The 19,676-nt window shown below is 37.1% G+C and overlaps 1 protein-coding gene across 2 annotated transcripts in view; it reads left to right on the top strand.

Moving 5' to 3' along the window:
- Nucleotides 1-19,676, top strand: part of CCSER1 (coiled-coil serine rich protein 1) — a 731,922-nt gene that overhangs the window by 381,948 nt on the left and 330,298 nt on the right. For both annotated transcript variants that reach the window (XM_075500578.1, XM_075500579.1), the window contains exon 8: nt 13,924-14,007. In XM_075500578.1, the coding sequence (XP_075356693.1) occupies nt 13,924-14,007 (84 nt within the window). The remainder of the gene's footprint in view (nt 1-13,923; nt 14,008-19,676) is intronic.

Below are 19,676 nucleotides of genomic sequence, written 5' to 3' on the forward strand. Positions count from 1 at the left end.
GCAGGCTGCTCTAAAATCTCAGTAAGGTGGTGGTCAGGGCAGCCACCGTGAATGCAGGTGACCGGGGTTCAAGTCGCTGTTGTGAGTGTGAGGAAGCACAGGCGTCTGTATCCCCCTGCCCAGGGGTACCTCAGCCGCTGAGCTGCTGGCCAGGCAGCGGTGCAGGGTAACGGCTATTCTTCTAGCTCAACAGGATGAAAACGTTTTGCCACTGTAAGGTTCTTCAAAACTGATGAATTTTTATTCAAAAAGGTCAAGGGCTTTTTCTAATGAAATAAACACTTTAAAGGGAGAAGATATGTTGTTGTAAAATCCCCAACTGGCTTCAGTCTTAAAGAAAAAGTGGTAATCTGCCACTCGGTTACAAAGGAACAAACAAAAGATGGCTTTGCTTCATGGCCATTGTTGTTTCCCATGGTATGTTGGCATTATTAGCAGTTTTGTTTGTTTCTTTTTACAGAGGAAAATTTTGTAGAGACTGTCTGCCAAATTTATAGTGCTCCTAAATATGTTCTCAGTTCAGTTTTAGGAAAAGGAATGATATAGCTCAGGTTTCTTCTGCAAGACTTGTATACTTGAAATATTCCAATTTAAAATGTGCAATGTTGGGGGATCTAAGTATAAAAAACCAACCCAAACAAAACCCAATCCTTTCTATTTCTATATTATTTTATTCTATGCATAAAATTTGATTTCTCCTTGGCTTAGTGCAGTGATCTATCTCGCTACATGGTAGCTCAGAAACAGGAAGAGCAGTTCTGTGTTAGAGCAGGTTGATTATGCCAATGCGTGTTGTACTAATTAGACTGTGCTGTTTTCCGTACTGGCCAAACTAGGTAGATATTTATAGCTGGTACTGTATTGTCTTAAGAGACTTAAATTTTGTCGTGTCTTTGTAATTGTCCTATGGTGGCGTAACTGTCTTCTGATAGCTGAATTTTGTTTGTCTCAGTTATCTGACAAAGCCTTTTTAATTTTATTTTTGCTTAAAAACTCATTAAGATAAAGATGTCTTATCTTTTGCAATGATTGTAATGTCAGCGCAGAAATTAGATTTTCTCTATATATGCAAAGTTGGTGGTATTTAAAGATTGATACAGCTGCATAAAAACTACCAGCAAAGTGTCACATTGGTTGAACAAAGGTTTACCCTCAAATAAAAGATGTGTTTTCCTTTAAGGTCAATAAATGATTGGGTATGCATTTTGTGAGGGAGTCACACTGAATGTATAGTCTAGTTAAGTCTTTTTAGATTTTTTAAAAATTATTTTTCCATAACCACCTAGCTTGAACATTGACATGCAAAATTCAGGGTTCTTTTTTAGAGAATATAAGAAGCTGATGGAGAGGTAACCACTTGAAGAAGAAAAAATAAAAGCAAAATGTTTCATTGAAAGCATCAAAATAATGAGTAGCATGAATAGTTTCAATAAAAATTAAACATAGCCAATTATTCTTTTGGTAAGATATATATATTGAAAATTACATCCTTTCATTACCATGAAATTTCCTCGTATTTATTTATATAAGTGAGAAGCCTACTGATTGTCTTTATACATCTGTACTCAGTGTGAAGTATGTTCACTGTAATTCAGAATCTACTCTTGCCTACCTGGTAAGAAGAGATAAAACTTCAGTGGTTTTATAGAAGAAATGGGTGTCCAAGACCTCCATGTACTAAATGGTAGTAGGTGAAAGAGGGTATGTCAATAATTTGCAAAATTCCTCATCTAGAGAAACAAATCCAACTGTGTTTAGCAAGTGTGATAAAGGCAGGAAACAATCTTCATGTATTCTATCTGCAAGTTTTACATAAAGTGTAGCAAGATGTTTTGAAATACCAAAATGAATTACTGATTTGCCCACCTGCTGTGCATCATTTTGCTATTCACTCCTATTTTATTCAATTGGCCAGTAATATTATATAGTATGCTTATTGATATAATAATACATTTGATAGTCTATAAGCAGTAGCAAAGTACAAGTATTATATATAGTTTAAGAAGAGACATCATGTTCTCCACAATACCCCTTAATGATATAAAAATAAACACAGTGTATGGTACTTCTGTATTCTCATTTTATCTAAATATGAGAGTCTTACTTTTCCGTGTTATTATTGTGGATCTAGGGAGCCCTTTGGAATACATGGAGTTAGACTGGCATGAAAGTACTCTAAGAATTGCCAAAGAAAAGCTATTATGTTTTGAGGTTTGTGGTTTTTTTTTTTTAATTTGGATGAATATGGTCACGGGTAGAGATGTCATTAGGCATTAACACAATATTTGTTTTTATATGGTGTCTCGTGTGATGTGAATAAAGGAGTCCTTTTTAATAGGCACAAAGCTCAGGAAACCTGTCACCTATTGCAAGTTCTTCTGGGTACCCCTGGTGAATGCTTACCTCCCTTTTGTATGTCTGAATTTCCTACTCTGAAAAAAATAAAATAAAAAATAAAAAAGGGGTGGCATGGACCTCTTTATATGGAAGTATTTGGAATCTACAACTGAAAAGTACCCATAGTTCAAAATATTCTATATATAGGAATTTGGAGGTGGAAGGGGAAATAAGGAAGCAATTTGTTATCCACTAACGTGTAACAAAATTACCAAATTCACTATATTTAAAAATGCATGGTTGCCTCAATACTTGCAGTATTCTTTTAATAATATAGCAACAAAAACATTGCATAAAGTGAAATAAATATGCGTTTGAAAATGTAGTTTATATTATGTATTAAAAAGTAATTTTCAATCTATTAATCCTTTGATAGGTCCCCAATTAAGGAAAAAAAAAATCTGTGATCTTTTCAGAGGTACTAATTTCTTAAAATTTGATTTGGGTAACTGCTTCAGAACTTATTGTCTCTGGAAAGAAATTGTTTCAGATTGGGCACAGAGAAATAGAATTTTACTGGATTTGATGCCTTTTTTGAAATTGTTGATCTTGGCACTAGTTTGATCTCATTCATAACATCAGAACCAGAATGCTTATGTTGGTCACGGAAATCACAACGATATTTAAACTAGAATGCAGCAATTTATACAGGATGATTAGCAGAATAAGGTAAATGGGAAATTTTAGGCATCTTTTTAAGTAATGAAATAAATATTGATTCCTGTAAACATTTACCAAAGAAGGTGTAGACCCTTTGTAGTCTACTTAATAGCAGGCTTACTTTCATGCTTTTCTTTTTGATGGGCACCTTAAAATCCACTTGGACTGAAGGTGGTCTAAGTACAGTCAAAATCAAAGTTTTATTCAAAATTACACATGGACATGTGCCTGTCTTCAAAAGAGTACTACTCTTTATAGCGTGCTTAACATTTATTAGGTAATAGGTATTTTCTAAATCAGCTTTTTCCCCAGTCTGCCTACCAGACTAGAGGTGGTCTTTAGAATTAATAATTTTGGTCTCTCAATATCATAAAGTGTTAGTGGTCAAATGAAACTTCAGAGTCCAAAATAGTGAAGGAAACATTTAGATTAATCTGGGGTAAACTTTTTATTTCCAAAGTATATTTATGTGTCCTCTGCTGTTCTACTAGTCTATATGCTCTTTTGACACCTCTTCCCTTAGAAGTTGCATTTGTCTGTATAACATATTTTCCATTTTATACAAAGATAAAACATGTGATGCATGAAAAATTTCTAAATTCTTTCTCATGAAGACGTCTTGCTTATATAAATTGAAGAATTTGTAGTATTTGTCCCTATTTAACCATTTTCTTAAATACCTGGCAGAGAACCAGGTACCCTGCAACCACAAGCTTTTATGTTCCTCTCACTTCTACTTCAGACCTGCACTAAATGGTATTTAATGGTGACTTGTATATCACTGTGAGTATTTGTTATTTGCATGCATTATCCATGCATGCAAACATTTATATTTTTCGTCCTAAAAACCCTCCTGGAATTACACGTTATTTTCATTATTATAACCTCAACCAGAGCTGGCTGGATTGCTTCCCCTTTCTTATTGTCTTGAGGGCATTTAATAAGACTACTTCTGTCAATTCCTATGTATTTGACAGACCTAAAAATTTATTAATTGGTTTCCTCCCTGAATCATCCTGGTCAATCTAAAATTACTTTTATTGGGATCCTAAAGAAAATGTTGACTTGGCTTTAAAATAGTAACTGGAAAACGTAAAAATATATTTTGTCTTTTGGTGGTTGTGCGCAAGAGGTTTTTGTCACATTTTTCCTCACAACTGGAAAAGCTGAAGTCACTATCTTTTAAGGCTCTCCTTGCCTTCTGTCTAAAATTTTCTTGTGATTCCAAGAAGCAGGAGAAAGAATATTTTAAAGCATAAATTATGAATTCAACATAAAATAATGGAAATACTGTCACATTTTCAAGCTGGTAGTAGAAGGCTACAGTGGACTCAGGGGAGACTTCAACTGGGTGGCCTGTGCTGTGTTGGAGCCAGAAGGAACTTTGCTATTGATCTCCTCCCAGGGGAGCCAGGATCTGATCTGGGCTCAGTCTCCTTCCATTTAGAGAAATGAGGTTTTCTGTAAGGCATTATTCTCTGAATATGAAGAAATGCATTTACTGGCTTGGCGGTAATGAAACTTTTACAAAAATGCGGCAGTTGGCAGATATTTTTACTTTACTTCTTGGCCTAAATGGTTTTGTCATGCTGCTTGGCAGAAAGAAACTGCGACATACCAGTGAAAAAGTGGCTGCATTTCAATTGTGAGTGAAATTATGTCTGTACAAGGTTACAGATTTTAATGGATATTCTTTGATGTCAATCAGTCTATATGTACTGTGTGATTAAGGTTGTTTGCATGTAAGAGTGTGAACGGGTTTTGGTTTTGCTGATTTGGTACTAGGGCAAAAAATAAGATATGAATAGGATCTTTTTTTCCTAATGATAATGAGAGTTAATAGGAGGGTATTAAATTGCTGAACTTCATGTTTACAATTTAATGTAAAAATAAAATAAGCAAGGCCAAAATACTAAAACAAACAACAAACCCCCCACCCTGATTATAAAAGATTTTCTGCAAATTAATAAGTGGCATGAGGTCTTCCAGAGAATTTGCAATGCTGAAAGATAACTGTTGTGTAGGGAACCACTCCTGGCAAATAAGGTTATTGTAAAAAAAGTAAATAAATTATCTGTGTTTGTTTCCACATAAGTAGATACACCAGCAGCAATGGGGCAACTAGTCTGAGGAATGAGTCTTGAAGTGTCAGTTGAAGATAACTGAGGATAAAGTGGAATAATGTAGAATAAGAAGTCTCTCATACCAGCTACTCATTCAAGTATGCTAAAGAAACTGATCTAAGAAATTGTTGAACTACTAACCCTTGCCCATTATCTGTTGCTTAAATCTTCTTCTTAATGAAATGACAGATAAAAATAAGATGCCAGGGTGTGGGGTATTGGGGTTTTTGTTTGTTTTGTTGTTTGGTTTTTTCAAAGTTCTTTTAATCTGACTTTGTTACCAGGTAAATTAGTAGAAACTGTTCTGGAAAATAGGTTTAGTTGGCCCGTGAATATAATAAATGGGGAAGAGCAAACTTGACTTTCTGAGATTTTAATCATACCTCAGAAGTCTGCTGGAAGAGTCATCAGCATGTGAATAAGGATGATCTGTTTTGTATAGTTAACTCAATTTCCAAACAGCTTTCAACAAGGCCCTTCATCAAAGGCTTTTAAAAAATAAGAGGATGAGTGGGGAATTCTTCTCTTGAATTAATGGCAGATCAGGTGTAGAGTACAAAAGATGTAAGTAGTCACTTATTAAAGGAAGAATTATACTTCCAGAAGGGTCCAGAATAATCAGAATTAAAACGGAGTATGAAATGTTGCAGAAAGATCTCATCATACCAAACGATTTAAAGATGAAAGGCAGTTGAGATTCAATGTCAGCAGACGCAAAGGAATACACATGGGGAAGAACAAACCTTCTAAATGAGGAAAGAGATCTTTCAGACATTGTAGATAGATCCCTGAAAACACCAGCTTAAGTACTTATCAAAATCAAAATAAGTACATACAGTTGAGTAGTTATTCTTAATAGTTCTTGCAGGGCTCTTGATGAATTAGATGCAGGGGCATTGTTCCCAAAGTCTCTTTATTCTGAAGTTTGTGACTATGATTTTAGTTTTACAGAAGGGTTTGTGATGGAATTTTTTCCCCTTCTCCAGGAAACATAGAAGACATGGAGTTTTCTATAAATTTGGGCCCTTAAGAATTATTTTGAATAAGTACATAAAATGAATGCAAACCAAAATATCATAGTGCAGTTGTGCGAATGGATGGCTAAGCCGCTGCTCGAGTGCTACGTGGAATCCCGATTACATGGTTCAAATGAATGATATAGTGCAACTAGAAAAGGTGGATCACGGGTTTTGCTCAGAGATACAGGGTGGTTTGTGTGAGAAAGGAGGTTATATAGACAACGATTCCCGAGCTTCAAACAGAGATGACAGGAGTTGCGCAGTAAGCGTGCAGACATGTAAAACTATGGGAAACACAGGGAAGATGAATAGTAAATACTCCTGTCTTTTCTTAGGATAGGAACAATGACATTGTTCGGCAGTGTGTTTGAAACAAAAGGAAGGTTTGGGGGGTTGGGGTTTTTGTTTTGCTTGCTTGGTTTGTTTTCTTTTCACAAAGGTATAATTTATTTAGATGCATCACCAAAGGAGGTGTGGCACCATGTATATGAATTCTGGCTCAGGAAGAGCCATAAGGAGAGAGTAAATTGAGTGGTTATATCAGGAAAAATACATTTATATGTTTGCTACACGTTTCCACTCCTGGCTGCTGTTCACAATTTCTGCAGGTTAGATACATCTTGGCCTTCACCTGGTATGATCATTCAGTTTTATGTTTTGTGGTTTATTGATCAAGCTGCACTCCTTTAAACTCCATGCTTTTTATTATTCCTGCTGAAGAGAGCAAAATTCAGCTGAAGCAAAAAAGAACCCCATTAATTTGCTTAATATGTATTTCACAGTTAACTGACAATTGGATCGCTATGAAGAAAACATTGTTTATTTAGCTCTGTATTCATAAATGTCTGAGGTTAAAGTAGCATAGCCTACATAGTCTTTTTGAGTGTTACCTTCATAATAAAATATCAGTTGAATTCTAGTATTCAAATGGATATAGCTGCCCTAAATTGTTCCAGTAAAATATTTATTGACATATTCTGTGTAATTGAACTGAAGTAGAACATGGTATAGAATTGCGTAAGGTTTTATCACCCTTATTTATCATTATAAGACCAGATCCTGTGCTCCCCAAGCTCCATTTGATTTCATGATCAAGAAATAAAATATAGAGCTGTTCCTTTAGATCTGCCATTTGAATGCTGTAGTTGCATTGGAAGATGATGTACGTAATGCTGTCTGTTTCTGATATGACCATAGCTTCCAAAACCGATTCAGGGTTTTATTGATTTGCTTTGTTCCAACTGGAAAGATACCCCGTAGCGCGACTCTGCTTGTGTTGAGTCAAGGTGGCTGTGGGCGATTGCTCTGAGTTGCTGTGTTACGCTTTAACGGGGATTTCTGCAGCATGGACTTGCCCTCGCCCTTGTGCTGGGCTTGAGCAACAGCTGGCACAGCAGTGTGACATGCGAAGCGGGCGAGTTAAGTATGACCATTGCCGGCAGCCAGCGGCTGCTCTGTAGGAGCACCGTCAGGACTCCAGCCAAGACTAACTGGCCTGGCACAGCACCAAAACAACAGATGAGCCAAAGAAGCGAAATCAATGTGCTTTGCACATGTGAAGAATTGCAGCCAGCCAATTCATTTCTCTCTTGGTGTGATTGAAAGGAATTGATATGACAGGTATAAATTGATACAATATGTAGAACTAGAGTGAACGCAGAAAAGGAAAATAAAACACTGGAAAGTCATACTGTGTACATACGGTATGGTGTAAATACATCAGGGGACCATCTCTCAAAGATGGACCAGTGACTTCACTTTGACACCTCAACCAAATAATGCAATCTTCGGTTCTCTGCCTCATGTTAAGATCATTAAGACTGTCATTAAAACAATAATAATAACAAATAAAACTATTCATGATCTGACAAAAAGCCCATTTCTGAAAACACAGCCTGTAAAATCCAGAAGTCTACTCACATGAATAATCTCATATATATAGATGCTTTTCCTTTTAATAAAAGTGTGTGCGTCAACATGATACATGTTAGCACAAGCGGGGTCTCAGTTTGGAGATAGATAACGGTGCTTCTCTACAAATTTCCAGTAAGATCCACAAAAGTACTTGGTGCTTTTCAGATGCCAGGTGGTATAAAGTGAACTGTAAAAGACATCCATAACCCTGTATATAGCCTAGACTTCTACACTGCTGGCGTAAAAATCCTGTACATGTTAAAATAACCTGTGTTTTCTCTGAGTGTTCTAGATAGTTATCCAGAAATTTATTAATTTTGCTGTATGAATCCACTGCATAACTGAAAGGAAGCTTCAACTATTATGGCATTTACGTAGCTTTCTGAACCTGATTCAGTTTTAAATTTCTTAGTTTGGTTTGTTCCAGGATGATATTTTTAAACAAACTACATCCTAAGTAATTGCTGATTTTTGCATTACCGTAAGTTGGTAAACAATCTGCTTAGCATCGGAAATTCAGCACATTTATCAAATGAGTTTTATAATATTATAATTTTATGGTACTATTTTGGCAGCATATTCTGTTTAGTATCAAAGTAAAATTGCAGTAAATTTATCTTCCATAATACTTGGTTAGTTCTGTTTATAGCGCTTTGATTACAGTAAGCACAATATGCCTATTTGTTCCGAAGTATGAAGAGGTATAAAGTAAGTTTTCAAAATGGAAATGATTATGCTCTTTGGCACTTATGCATAATTTGCTGCAGCTATCTTCACACACGCAGTACAATTTGTCATCTTGTGACCTGATCTGATGAGAACCAGATTTGCTATTATGTTTAGCATTTTCCCAGATGGACAGAATTAAACTAAAATAGGAAAATACTAGCACTGAGACATAGCAATTGCTGTCATAGACTACAGCTGAAAGTAAGTAAAAAGGTGACAATTCGAAGAACATTCTGACCGTAAATGTGTACAATAATAACAGCAGATCCATAGTGAATATACAGCTAAATCCTGGACTTTTTTACAATCTCAGAGAATATAAGTGAGGAGAATACAATGGACACTTCGCACATGGCTGCTTTTGCATTTTTATGAAGTACACCTGGAATTTAGACTACAAACCTTTTTGATTACCTCTGTTTAATGAAAGAAAGTAGTTTGAAGATGCAGCATTTTATTTACAGAGCATGCTGTGTCTGACAGTTCTCTTTAAGAATAAGCTGTTAATTGACTTCTCTTTTTATCAAGTATTTGCAGAGTCTTGGACAAGCCTTTTATGAACATGCTCACTGCAGTGGAGAGCAGAATTCTTATCCTTTTTGTTCATAATGAGATCATGAACAACATTCATAAAAATAATGAGAATATCATTATAATATGTAATACTGTGTGTAATATGTAGTACATATAATTTATTAAACTCAACAAAATGGCCTGAAAGCTATAGTGTATAACAGGTATCTTATGAACACATGCAGAGAGCATATGATTCAATTGTTTGGAGTGTTGACTAATATTTTCATAGCATCCATGTTGTCATTGGACTGATAGCCTTGATGAAATATACAGGTATAAACTCCTTTTGCAGAATGATAAGGAACCAGAGAGTCCAAGGATATTGATTTAGTAACTAGAAATGGTAAATGTTACCTAGCAGAATTTTAATCTGTGATCATTTAACTGATTCTGGTTGGCACTTGAACTCAGCTATACTTATATGCCAATCTGTTATTCTTTTACACTCTATAAATATTACAAGGACTGCAAAAACATAAGAAATATTTTGCATACATGATAGTAACCAGCATTATAAATAAGCTTATTTTTCTAAACATAGGAAAACACGGGTCAAGTATCTACTGGAATGTGAGGATAATAAAGAGCCTGAGTCGTGCAGCCCCAAAGTACTCAAAGTTATATTAAAAGCCCTACTTTATGGGGGGAAAAAATTCTTCCAGCTTTGTAATTACAATGTAGATTCAGAATACACTGACTGCACGCTCTACTATAAGCAGGCCATATGTTTCAATTCCATTCCTCGTTGATGTCTGTTGTTGTAACAATTCCTTAGAAGGGAATTCTGGTTTTCAGGTAGTTTGTTTTTTACTATAAATCCCTATTTATAGTATTTATTTATTTATAGTCCAGGAGACTGTGTCTCCTCTTCCTCATTCACCTTGAGAAGCTTTTCTCAACAAACTTCTTGGTCTTTCCATAGCAGCCTTGCACTGTACAACTGTTTCACAGTAGATAATGAAACATTTCAGGCCTCCTAAGGAGTAAAGGTAATCTGTTTCTGAATTCACACTATCTGATATGCATTGCTGTTTGCCCCCGACTAATAAATAACCTGGCATTCCACCAGCTTTTCCTGCCCCTGCCCCTTTCAATGGCATGCTACTTCTTTGGTATCCTCCACACAGCCTTCACTGAAATATTTTGGCTCTTGCACACGTGATTTTTTCAGCCTTCTCTCCTTCCCTAGCTTTCAATACTTACTTTCTGGAAGAACTGTATTTGCTGTTTTGGCAACAGACAGTTGGTTCTGTAACATTTTTTATTCTGTTAGTACTACATTCAGACAGATGTACGGGATACTGAAATTACCCAAGCCTTTCTGCAGTCGACTACTTTTTTCTCTTTTATTCCTGTACAGTATTTTCTTCTATTTGTGTTCTTAGTCGGTGTTATAGCAGAAATGTCCTCAGAATATCATAGAAACAGAAGAAGCACCAAGCACCATTTGTCTTTTCCCTTTTGTCTTGCATTTGCAGAACAAATGATGCCTGTGCAGATACCATGCAGCAAAATGGGATTATAAAATCCTAATTCTACACTGTGTTCAAAAAGAAAGAGCTCTCTGCTGCTTGCAAACCTAGTGTGGTGTAGAGTGGATGCAATATAGACTATGTTTATTATTACTTCTTTTACTAAACAAGAACATAAAAATTGGGAATTGCTAGCATCTCTCTTTTACTAGACATTTCTGGGTAATGCCTGCATACACATCGATGTGCCGGCACAGCAAGTTGCAGGGAAGATCCTGTCTAAGGATGGTCCTTGCTGAGGTGCTTGAGTGCAGATAAAGTCTTCTGTTTGGTGGCAATGATTGTATCACCTGCATTCTGCAGTTAAGCTTACCTAACTGCTGCTAGCTTAGCTTAATACTGAAAATTATTTAAGCGAGGGGTGGAAAGAATAGGTATTCTTTTCTCTAAAGCTGGCAAGTGCATGAAAGGTATTGGTCCAACCCTCATATCATAGTCTCAAGTATCCCACCACACTGGGTCCCCCAGAAATTGTGGGATGCGCTTTTGCTAAGCTGCAATGGTCTGCATAGGAGCTGATAATGCGGAGTGTTGATTTACAAGAATCATGGCCCGCTGGCACTTGTTAATCAGAGTTTCACTGATATGTGGCAAGACAAGGGAAAAATTACCTTAGCCCTAGATATTTTTCTCCAAACTGTAATGACAGTTATGGTCTATATTCTATGAGAAAATTATTGCATGGAATATAGAAGTTAAGTGCCTGAAGAGCTACGCTGGGCAAGAGAGGGACAGACCAGCTGGGGGAAGATCCAGCTGGGTGCATGACTGCTTTTTGCCAGGAGAGATGCACCATGATTTTTAAGTCTTTGGAAGCTCTGGGAGGCAGAACCTTTCTTCAAGCTCTCACTAGTCCAAGGGAGGCCTGCATTGCTTCTTAGACAATACCTAGTGCCAAAGCTCATCTCAAAAATCTTTCCTGCTCTAGTTACCATACACTATTACAGGCTTCATTGCTGTATTTGCTTTGCATGCTTGTTAAAAGCTTTTTTTGTAATAGTCTTGGCTATGGGACCTTGTTGTTTTCCTTCTTCCACTGTGTATTCAGCTAACTTTTTTTTTTTTTAAGTTAAAAAGGGGAAAATCAAAAGATGGCAACAATGTGAAACTGTGCTGACAAAAAGAATTCAGAATAATGTAACTAGAAATTGAGGTACAATAGCTAATGCCACATTGTTTTTAAAACCATTTTTTTTAAAAAAAGAGAAGTTCTTGATACTTTAAACTATATTTTTTATAAGCAGACTTTTTTGCTAACTAAAATGTTAAATATGTACTAATACTGTAGGCTGAGGGCTGTATTCTGGGATGTATTAGTATTTTATTTTCAGCTAACATTCGTAAACAGTGATCTATTAGTAGATAGTAAGAGTGAAATGCTGTTATACCATGTAGCAAAGAAATGCCTGTGAGTTTTTCCCTAAAGGAGGTAGTGCAAGTCCTGGCTTTTTTCGAAATTTGAATCTTCCATGAGATCTGTACAGAGTACTGAAGTAGTGTGTAAGTAGGTTCATTATCTGTATGCCAGAAATGGGATATCTCTTTTTATTGTAGTTGTAAATATTTGTGGTTTTATATGTGAGGAATGTCTTGTCTCTATTTCATGTTCTGTTACAGCAGATGATGAGCAATATGATTACTTTGAAAGGTAATTATTATAACTGAACATTTAACTGAGGAAAATGGACTTCACACTCTTTACTTTTTTTGGTCTCATATTTGTGTGTTCATTTAGAGTTGCAAACACATTAGTACTGACAAAGTTCAAGTTTATCACACTGGTTATACCCTTTTGAACTCCTGAGCTCTTCATGGTCTAAATAAATTCTGCACTTTTATACTTGTTATCATCTGTTAGCTAGAGGCCCAATTTTCTTATTTTTAAAGTAAGGATAAAAGTATTGTGCAAATATCACTATATTCCCAAAAGTTTTCTTGTTGTATGGCTTGTTTTTTTTGGGAAAAATAATGATACTCCAAACCAGTAAATTTCCCAAACTTTGTAAATATGTGTCTGTGCTAGAAAGATGTGAAGATACAGTGCTTCCTTTATAGATGTACGACCAGCCAGTTGGCTGGCTAGTTTGGGTTTTTGTTGTTGTTGGGTTGGGTTGGGATTTTTTTTGGGGGGGTGGGGGGGTGCGGGGGTGGGGTTGGGTTTTTTTGTTTGGGTTTTTGTTTGGGTTTTTTTTGTTTTTTTTCTTCAACAGTTCAGTCATTTCATTTAAGTTTCTTCTCTTGGATGTTTATCAGAACAACACAAAAATATGTGATTGACATTTAATCTCCAAATAAGGTGTTTAGACTTACATGAACTCACAAAATTGCCTGGGGACAGCTTGCAGACTGCCTCATGGACCTGGGTTTGGCTACAGTTTTAGCTACTAGGTCCATTTTCATGCAAGTCAAATTGGGTTATAGTCAATGGTTATATCACTAAGTGGTAACTATTTTCTTTCCTCTACCCTGTTAATACCAGAATTGCTGCTGTTTTGGCTGACGTGGGACAAAAGGTGTATGCATGGGAAGGGTGCTTTACTTTTCCTGTGAATGTCTGTTGTGCTTTCTTTTTCATCCTTTCCAAGATCAAGAGCTCCACAATAATGCGTCTAAATTGATATTTCTCTAATGTTGTTTTGTATGAGTAAAATTATAACATTTCATAGACGTTCCTTAACTGAAAAGGAATGACCTGATAGGATCTTCAGTAAAAAGGCTTAAAAGATTCAGAAAACAATGAAATGGACTTCTGTGCAGGGAGCTATTCACATTTCTGTGTAATGTCTTTGAATGCATTAATTTGTTTATGCAGCAACTTAGAATACGTTATTGAAAATACCACACATGACAAAGGAGAATTGAGTTTCATTACTTGAATGTAATTATCTCACACTATGTGAAACAGCTTTTTCTTGTCAAGAGCGAAGTAAAAGCGTTAAGCCTATTATAACATCTCTTTTGATGTTTTTGTAGGATGGAATAAAAGATGAATGCTCAGCGCTGAAGCTGCAGCTGAAGGAGAGAGATGAACTCATAGCCCAACTTCGTGAGGAGCTGGTAAGCAGGAGAAGCAATTGGGTTTTTTAAGTTCATTTACCTGATAATGTCACTCATCGGGACCAGAAACTAAAGAAATACAATTTCACACCGGCTACAGAATAGCTAGCCTAAGGCTATGTTAATCATTCAGATAAACACTGATAACACTGACTGTAGATTTCTAGGGACTTGTCAGCCTCTGAGGTGGCTACTGTCTAGATGCACTGCTAGTAGGAGTTTCTCTTAAAAGATTGTGTTGACAGTTGTCTTGCAGTATCAAAGAGGCAGAGAAGTAGCACAGCACAGTATGCATATGCCAGAAATCTTGAAGGGCCATGCATGTGTCCTGATGGATTGTGAATACGTCTCCCATGAGCTGTTTTTCACATCTACAAGATTGTTCAGTAGAAAACGAAATACTTTCTTCTCCATAATAGATGCCTTTAATTTAAATAAAATTATAAATATTCTTACGCTTGCTGAACCTTTCCTTTCCTTCCATATTTTTCCAGAGGTAAAATACGTGATATAGCGATTAAAAAACCTAAACACATGAAGTATTAAGACTACTAACATAATTTTAAAATTCCATTTTGATGGAACATGATTAGAACATGTATGTCTTCAGTATTCTTAATTAAAGGAGAGGGGTTTTTCCACCTCCTCTCTCACAAACAGAGAACTTAAAGATTCTGCAGAGAAAGCATGTAGTGTCACCACATTCAGGAAGACATTCAGCACATACATTGCTTCCACGGAGGTTGCAGGTGTGCAGGCACCCAAGATTTTGTATAAGCACCCTTTGGGAGGTGAGGTTGTTTCCTTAATCAGATCTTAATTATCTGGTCTAGCTCAGGGGCTTTTTGTGCCTTTCTGTCTCATGCCTGGTGGCTAGCTCAGAACTTGGACAGCATGAATTCAGGTCCATCCTTTACTACATCTTTTATATACTAGCCAAAACCACCAGTATATTTTTACACCAGCACAAATAGCTAAGTTTCAACTTGCATGGGGAAAAATGTGATGCTGCTCAAGGATGAAAGATTCCTTTGCTATATTAACATCTGCAAAATAAATACAAGTCATAAATATTCTTTGTTTCATATTTGGCTACATTAAGAAATGATGTATTATGTAATTATTATCTAAAATTAAATGACAAAATGGGACACAGGGAACATCAAGCTTCTGCACAGTCCTGGAGCATTCATTTTATATCAGTCTAGTTCAGAACATATGCTATTTAACTGGTCGACAATTTTGTCAGTGTAAAATTATCCTGTATTGATACAGTGAGCTGTAGCTCATTTGCTGTTAACTGTTGTCAAAGTTCATCTGTATATATGTCAGTTGTAGAAAAAAGTCCCACAGGGAATTTAGTTCTTGTACCTCATAATAGACAGAAAAGTACATCTTCCTAGGGTCATGAAATAAGGATTTCCATATGAGTGAAAAGTACCGTGGTTTTAATCCATGATTAACTGACTTAAGTTTTGATACTCTAGGACTTGTAAATGAGAGTATAGGTGGGAGTCTTGAGACCACATGTAGTCATTTGAAATTAAGTTTTGAAAGGACTCAGTATATCTCATTTACTTCTATTGAACTAAATATAGCCAGATTGGGAGATGAATATCACAGAAGCTGGATTTAAGGTTATGAACCGTACTAAAACAAAGTAGTGGGTACCCACAGTGTCACCAAAATCGGGAATCAAACTCCTTAACACCAATGTAGTATTAAGAAGCAGGCATTCTTTATTACAGTGCCGGATGCACAGGGGATCGTTCCACCTAGCGTGCATACCACAGGTCACATCAACCAAAGCTTATATTGTCTGATTACATACATATGCATCAAATTTCCCGGCATGATCATGCATATTCATTCTATTTCCCAGAACTAATTGTCATATTTTCATGGTCATTACGCATGCGTCCTTGAACTTCTGTGGGGGTCTCTGGTGGTCCTTGGTGGTCGTACAGGTGTGTCCTTTAGTTGACCCCTTCTTATGGGCATGCACAATGTCATCTTGCTTATGTAACTTGCTTCCCTTCTTCATGGTGCATGGTCCCTAACAATGATTTGGCACCCTTATTCCTATTTTAACACAAACCAATTATTCTAACTACCCTTCGATTCGTTGTCAAGATGGGCTGGGGCTGTACTGGGAACATAGCAGCATGTCTGTACTACTCCTCGTCCAATTGTCTTTGGACGTGGCAGCATATCCATAGCCATAGGTGTACAAACACAATATTAAAGCATTGTCTAACCTGCTCCTATCTCTATGTTGCTTAGTTACAAAAGAACAAACTAGTAATTTTGGTTACATCTGGTTACAACAGGATTGGAAAAAAAGATTGTTGTGCGTGAGGTGTGTAAGGATCATCAGTGTATTTTTTAATCTCTACCGTGTATTGTCCTGCAGTGCCATTTATCTGTAAAAGATTGAGGGGTTTGTTTGTGTAAGGGTATGGTGTTGTAAGACCTGCCAGGATTTCTAGAGCAGCTAGAATTAACGTGACAGGCTAGTAAAAGAGCTCAGTAAAAAACACACTTAGAAGTTGTGCCAGAACTGACGTTTTGACAGTCTTCTGGAAACAAAGCGACTGTATTGCTTTGCCAGCATCCATGGGATCACTAAACTGAAGTCTACTTATTGAAGGACCTCAGCAATCAAACAGGGGAAGCACCCACTTCGCTGAGGCTTCGCTGAGGTTAGGCAGCTGTGGAGCAGCTCTTTTCAACCACGGTTTTGATCCTAAGCATCTAAAAAGCCCCAATATACTTATAGTGAGCCCCTGTTGTTTCCCTCATGCCTGTCATGAGCCTGTATGAGGCTGAGGATGCAACTTAAAGTCCTCTGAAGAGCAGCAGGCTCCGGTCCCTCTGGCCACCACCTCTTGCACTGCACATTCAGCGTCCTCTTCATGGAGGTGCCCTGGGCCCTGCCACTACAGCGCTGCTAAATATTGAGGCACAGCAAAAGGTACACCCGGGGTTCCCACTGTCTCTGGTTTGCTCTGGGGCTTTTTGCAGCGCCCCAGGCCCTTGGGGGAAGCCCCTGCTGCAGCTTCGCTCACCATCCTGCCGGCTAAGGAAGCCACTCCAGTTGCTGGGCAGTTGTTGCAAGCCCCTTTTTTGTGTTTCTCTGCCTTCCCAACAGGAGCTTCATGTGGCTGGCTCCTCATTGCTGAGGTGCTTTGAGGAGCTGCATGCAGTGGACTGTTCAGGGAAAGTAAGCCCTCTTTTAAGAGCTGTTAAAATGAAGTAAATTTGAAATGATAGCTAGAAGATGCTGATAAAAATGTTTTCTTCACTACAGAAAATCAGCCAAAAATTGATGCAAAACATCCTTTAATATTCTGCAAATCCTACAGTTATTTATGTGTTTGTAAGACTAAATATTAGGAAAGTGAACGTTTACAAAAGATAAGGACAACGGTAATTTTTGGCTAATGACAGTGTACACCTTTTCACTTAGGTACAATATATTGCAGACATAAGACTTGATGGATAACTACCATTTTTATTCTTGTTTCTTAGGGCAAGCCATGTTCAGAACATTGTCATTCTGAATATGGAAATTTAACAGTTGTAAATACAACCTGCCTGTCTTAACCTTTTGGCATCATGATGTTAATTCAGAGATAGCACTTTAATGTAAAAATCAGTTTGAGTGGGAGTCAGTTTTGTACTTCTTGAGAGATGTATATGACAGTCTGTACTTTCGTTGTGGTTTTCCGTTAAGTGGGATGCTTACATGTAGATTTAAAACACTTGGTTAATTAGTTTTTCTGCAGAACTCTGCAACTAACCTAAAGTGAACTTCAGGTAAATTTTGGCTCTTCAGGAGCTTTTGTTTCTTTATTTTCTCTAGTTTTTCTAGAGTTTTCTAGTAGACTTCCCCTCCCCTCATTTGATCTTTTTCATTTTCAAATACATATTTCTACCACATTTGAGTGCGTTATGAAGGAGACCCTTAATAGAGCTGAGGGTGGAAAACATTGATGGAGTGCGAGCTGACTTGCTGTAAGCTGATGAAGCTGCAGAGCACCTGCAACTGGTCTCTCTCCTAATTGCTATCTAGCTCCTGAAGGGAGAAGAGGGTAAATCTTTGAGGAATGAAGATAGGGGTTCAGATATTCAGCTACAAGACCCAGCTACAAAAGATAAAATGCAAGGAGTCCTCACCTATCTCTGAGCAAACAAAAAAGAACTTAGAAAAGTAGTCCCTCACCAATTTTTTTGGTTTGTTTTCTTTTTAGTGATAATTTTGTGTTGACTCCCTTGGTCACCAAAAGTGTGTCTATCGTCTTTGGAGGAATAAATTTAGGTAGACATAGCAGTGGAATTAATTCCTCTATTCTCTCATTATCTCCTGAAAAATACCTGTTTCAGGAATTGGAGGAGTGTTTGGCTTCCAAGATATCAGGCATCCAAAATTGCTCTAAAGTTCTCTGGAAATGGTGAACCTGAGCAGGAACTTAAAATGGGGGTTCAAAGCATCACTTCGTCTCAGTGCTGTACTCGTTTGTGAAAATATCTTCTTATCCAGAAAATCAAAGGAACGAAGCGAGTCCATTCTGCAGGGTTTGGTAAAAGGAGTAATTTGCTTGCTCTTGTTCTTTTTCCCTCTAAAATAAAAAAAATAAATTAAAGTCTCAGTTTTCATTGGACACAGAAAGATGTTTGAAACCTCAGCTGTCTCCTACCAAGCTCTACCCTGAAACTGCATCTATGTGTACCTTTTACAAATCAATCTTTTTCCACTACAGTGTGAGCACTTAGGACGACTTTAAGCAGAAAATATTTTCAGGGTATAGTGGCAAAAATAACAGAGTGCTGCTTACAGTAACATTTATTCTACTGCTGTCATTGGTACAGCAGCATTAACACTGAAAAATGAGCATTAACAACATTATCCTTTCAACCTTGCTGTCCCTGTGTAACTTGAGTCATGTGTGTTGTCCCATCGAAATGAAAAATATAGTGAGGCGGTTTGGGTGGATTCTGAGTGGAACTGGAGGCAAAATTAGGTCAGGAAATGAATCCCCCTTATAGCCCAGCTGTTGGAGGTATTTTTCTGCTGTGGAGGTGGCTCTTTATCAAATGTTAGACTTTTTACATTTATGGAATAGCTAGGCACAGTGTTAGCTAAGCGAGCTTTATGTCAAGCTGTAGAAATTAATGCTTTAGGACTAGATATTCTAGAATCAGCTCAACAAAACATAACTACTCTTTTTTTGGTTTATCTTTGCGAATTGTAAACAAGTTCTACTTCCTTGTCCAAAACTTATGTTAAATTAATGGGGGGGCTGTGGGGTGTGGAGACGGGTTTGTGGTGTTTGGGGGTTTTGTTGTTGGTTTTGGTTTTATGGTTTGTGGTTTGTTTTTTTTTTTCTTCCCCTAAATATAATGTATACCTGGAGGGCAGAATGATGGCAAGCTTATCCTGTAGGTTGATTTCAATAATGGGCAATTAGCCAATTGCTGCAGTTGTGAAGTATCGTGAAGATGAGTACTTGTTATCCAGCTTTGAAGTGTAACAGAAAGCCTGAGATGCACTTGAATCCTGCTGATGAACTGTTTATGAAAGACACTCAGGTTGAGTTTAAAAATCACCTCGAAATGTAGTTATGCCAATATAGATGCCTTGAATTGTACAGTCCTAGAATCACAAC

The sequence above is a fragment of the Mycteria americana genome, chromosome 4 (assembly GCF_035582795.1).
Source record: "Mycteria americana isolate JAX WOST 10 ecotype Jacksonville Zoo and Gardens chromosome 4, USCA_MyAme_1.0, whole genome shotgun sequence".
NCBI classification, from domain to species: domain Eukaryota; kingdom Metazoa; phylum Chordata; class Aves; order Ciconiiformes; family Ciconiidae; genus Mycteria; species Mycteria americana.